This window comes from Egretta garzetta, unplaced genomic scaffold (assembly GCF_000687185.1).
Source record: "Egretta garzetta isolate BGI_Z169 unplaced genomic scaffold, ASM68718v1 scaffold512, whole genome shotgun sequence".
Taxonomy (NCBI): domain Eukaryota; kingdom Metazoa; phylum Chordata; class Aves; order Pelecaniformes; family Ardeidae; genus Egretta; species Egretta garzetta.
In genome coordinates this window covers 134,744-138,801 of record NW_009258953.1, presented here as the reverse complement: position 1 = coordinate 138,801, position 4,058 = coordinate 134,744, and the positions used below count along the sequence as shown (strand labels likewise).

Sequence of the window (4,058 nt, the reverse complement as noted above, 5' to 3'; positions counted from 1 at the left end):
GGCCGGGCGGTGCCCCTTTGCAGCCCAGACTTTGTCCCCTCCGGCGCTCGTGCATCCTCAGTCGCAGGCGCCGCCGCCGGAGATGGCTCCGAGCTGACGCTCTCCCCGCGCCCAGCCCTGCTCTGCAAGTAAGGAGTGAAACGGTTTCCTTCCTTTATTTAACGCTTTTTCTTTTTCCCCCCTCTTTCTTGGGCAATGGTTTCCCTGTAGGAGAGTGTCGGGAAAGAGCCCAGCGGTCAGACTATTTGCCTTGATAAAATGGAAGCTCGTTAGCCACCAAATAGGCTGAAATCTAATTTTCCGTTCGTTTGCGTTTCTTGTACCTGATTCAGCAAAGGGAAATCCTGGGAGTAAGGATCCTGCTATAAAGTATCAAGGCTCACAGATGAAGGTAATGCAAAGTTTGGGTTGGATTTTTTTCATTTTCTTAATAAAGGCATGTATTTCAAAGAAAAAATAACTTTTTTGAAAAGAATTTAAGGTTTTCTGTTTCCTTCAGCTTGCACTAGCAGGGTAACTAAATGGTGATTAGTTATTGTAAAGAGGACGTGAGCTAGCCTGCTGCATCGTCGGTGGGTGCTGTTGTTTTGCTGTTTCCCAAAATTGCCACGGAGCTATGTGCAATGTCGTGACCGAACTCCAGCCTGAGGTCCAAATGGGACGCTTGTAAAGCCTCAGATAGGCTGTCCCAAAGACTTTGTCCTTGAGTTTTTTTGAATACCAGAGCACATTCACAAGGCGTTTAGATTGCCATGACTTCTGGTAGAGTTTGACTTATCTGATAAGTTCGCTGATGCCGCACTGCGGAGCTTTAATGCGGTGAGCAAGGACTCTGCCACGTAGAAATAGCGGGCTGACGCAGCGGGGATTTGTCTCAGTAGGCAGTTTTCACAGCCAGCTTCAAGAGTCGCTGTTCGTCCCGGGCATAAAGTCTAAGCTTTGCCCTTTCCTAGGATTTGATACTGCTTGCAAAGACCATTAACGCCAGGGGACATAAAGATCAGCCCACGCTGACTCCCCGGGCTCAGCGGCTCCAGCCCCTGGGGACGGCCACCCCACGCGCTGGGCGCGCTTTCCTCGGAAAGCTGCTCCTACGTACTTTGACCCCCGGTGGCAAGAAGGCCACTTCTTCGGCTGAGTCCAAAGCATCCCCTTGCCCTTCCCAGCAGGGCGTGTGCCGACAGGATGGGAGGTTTTGGGCTGAGGGCTGGCACCGCCGGCTTTGTCTTTCCTCGCTGCTGTCACCACTGCAGTTTGCTATTCTGGCACGTGTGTGTGAAGCGGCACGGGTGCAGCTTTCCCAGCTCCTTGCCGTGATGCCTCCTTATTGGCACAGAAGGAGCGGCTCAGGGTAGGTGTTTCGCCTCCCGGTGAACGGCAGCCGTTGCTGGAGCAGCAGTAGCAGGGAGCGAGGTTGGTGCGGTTAGCGGGCAGCGTGGAGCTGCGGGATTGAGCTTGCTCTGCCGCCATCCCGGCTCCGCTAGGGCCGCGGGGAAGGGGCTGTTCTGTACCCGAGTTTCTTCAGGCGTGTGACCTTCAGAGGGGCTTGCTGCTGGAGGCTCTGGAGCAGGACTGTGCTGGTGGATCAAAACCATCTCTGATGTAGAGGCATCCTGACAGCCCCCTTTTGGGAAAGGAGGGAAGGAAGGTTTTCCCAACTTGAGAGTCGCTTTCTCTCAACTTCTCAATTTAATGACTGTTTGGAATCAGTAACACCTGATTATCATGAGCTTCTGGGGGTAGTACAGCATGTCTGGAAATCAGAAATACGGGTCAGGAAGGTCTGCTGCCATGTACCGGGGCTGAATCCTGTGTGTTGGGTATCGGGTGCGGTAAGGCATTTCGCAGCTGCTCTGGGGAAGCTGTGCCCATGCGATGCTGTGCTAGCTGAAGCCTACAGAATATCCAGCTTTGCTGCAATAAACCTGACACGTTCATACTGCTGTTACCAGAGACAGGGCAGAGAATGGCAGCCTCTTTACAAGAAAAGCCCTTCTGTGTTTGACGTGGTGGTGTGTCACCGTCCCCTTTCTCTGAAGTTAAACAAAATGGATTCCTTTAAGCTTTCTTGCTAGGTCACGATTTTCTAATGCTCTTGCTTTCTGTTTCTCTCTGCTGAGCGTTTCCCAAGTTGCTGTTGTGCCTCAAGAGCTGGACGTCCATTTTGGATGGCCGTTTGAGTATTGGTTACATCCAGCTTTGTTCATTATATCACTGGATGAGACCTTTCCTGAACGTTTTCACGTGGGTTTTTATTTAGCTTGGCCCTAAGCTATTTTGTTATCCTTTGGTGTAATTCTGCTGCCCCGTGGTGCATCGGTCTCTCCCTCACACAAGCAGCCCTTTGAACTTGTGCTCACAGAATTGTATTTTGATGATTTCAGATGATTTCTGCAGCTTGCCCTGGGTCTCTGTTCCCGGTTCTTCTGGTGCTTGTTCACACCCAGCTTGGCTCCTGGCTTCCTGATCTAAATCATGGGGGAAAATTTTTAATGGGACTTGACTAAGTAAAAAGCCTTGTGCAGCCCGTTTGAGACGCACTCCCTAGGTTACAGAGCACCGAAGAAATCTTTGAAGATGTTTAGAATTTAAAATTAACCTCACGGTGACTGAACCGTGCTTCCTCAGAGGGCTCAGCGGAATGGAGAGACCTCGGCGGCACTTTAAGATATAAAGACACTTGCTCAGGATTACTTCCCTGAGCCTGGTCTGTGGTCCCCTGAGATGATTTGGGACATCAGAGGTGGTGAAAACCGGTCACTTGAAATTGCAGTGTGCGTGGCACTTGCTGGTCAGGACCCCGCTGCCCGAAGGCCGTGACGCAGCGTGCAGGACGGACGGGTGCCCCTTCCGCTAACACAGCGCTCGCTGTCAGCCTGGTCACCTCCCCTCCTACCGTGTGAAAGCTCACTCCGTTAGCAGCGTTTTCTCAACACTGTGGAACAAAGCAACTGCAAGATAACTACAGACAAAAAGAAGTGAATCAAACTGCCGTGAGAAGCACGTCGGTTCACTTTGTTACAGGAGTGATTTCCTTCTTGGATGTTTGCATAATGATCCCAGTAGGATTTCTGCCTGATTCCTTTTCATACCCTCTCAAAATGTCCGGTACCTTCCAGCCACGTGGCCATATTCTACTTCTGTTTCATTACTTTTGTTTTCCTTTTCTCCCAAATAGGTGTAACCTCCAAAAGCGCCTTCACGTCAGCCTACGATGGGATCGTTTTGGTTGCTGCTGCTTTGCATCCACGCGCTGTCACCGACGTTTGCTGGAGGCATCACCCGAGTCTATTACCTGGGGATCCGCGAGGTGGACTGGAACTACGCTCCGACAGGGAAGAACGTGCTGGCTAACCACAGCATCGCACATAACCTGTATGTTTAGTTCCCTAAGAATTCAGTCTGTTGCTGGCTTAAAATAGTGATTTTGTGAGTAATTTCATGCAAGTCTTCTGGGGCATCTAAGCAAACAGGAGACCCGATCTGGTAGATGTCTGATCTTTATGAGCTTAATGTTTAACCCGGTTTATCGTAGGAACATAGAAACTGTATCAGTGGGAAATCGAACAGTCGGTTTAAGGGAGCATCCGGAGGGGAGTAGGGACGCTCCGTAACAGGCCAGATTGTGCAACACGCTGCCCTGGGCTTTCATTTTTCTGAGCTCCAGCTGGTGATCAGCTGAGGCATCCCGAGGCGTGGTGACTTTTCACCTTGATGTAAAGGCCTTCAGAGCTGGCTTCTCTTTGTGTAAGGGGAATTCCAAGTTGTAGGGAATGGCGTTGTAGGGGTTGTTTGAAAAATGGGGTTTGTTTTTGTTGCAAAAGTAAATCTAGAAACTGTAATAATTACTTTGAGTCGCTACAAAAGCAGGTTTTGGTTTTAGTTTACAAAACTCAAGCCTTTTTCTTCTGTGGTTTTTTGCTTGGGGGTGGTGTGCTTGATTTTTGTTGTGTAGCTTTCCACAGCTTTTTAAAGGCATTTGTGCTTCCCCCCCTTTCTATGGCAAATAACCTGTATTCTTGACCTGCTCTCAGTCGTTTACCCTCCCCCCCCCCAAT

The 4,058-nt window shown here is 50.1% G+C and overlaps 2 protein-coding genes across 4 annotated transcripts in view; one reads left to right on the top strand and one right to left on the bottom strand.

Moving 5' to 3' along the window:
* The window catches only part of LOC104122405 (heat shock factor protein 3-like), an 18,517-nt gene extending 17,047 nt beyond the window's left edge, over nucleotides 1-1,470 (bottom strand). The window contains exon 1 of the mRNA XM_009634524.2: nucleotides 1,288-1,470. Coding sequence (XP_009632819.1) covers nucleotides 1,288-1,470 — 183 coding nt within the window. The remainder of the gene's footprint in view (nucleotides 1-1,287) is intronic.
* The window catches only part of HEPH (hephaestin), a 25,010-nt gene continuing 20,958 nt past the window's right edge, over nucleotides 7-4,058 (top strand). The window contains exons 1-2 of one of the 3 annotated variants that reach the window (XM_035890138.1): nucleotides 7-128; nucleotides 3,179-3,375. In XM_035890138.1, the coding sequence (XP_035746031.1) occupies nucleotides 3,215-3,375 (161 nt within the window). In that variant the 5' untranslated portion in view covers nucleotides 7-128; nucleotides 3,179-3,214. Of the gene's footprint in view, nucleotides 129-168; nucleotides 392-3,178; nucleotides 3,376-4,058 lie in introns of those variants that run through there. The other 2 variants (XM_035890139.1, XM_009634516.2) reach the window with 2 other exon arrangements.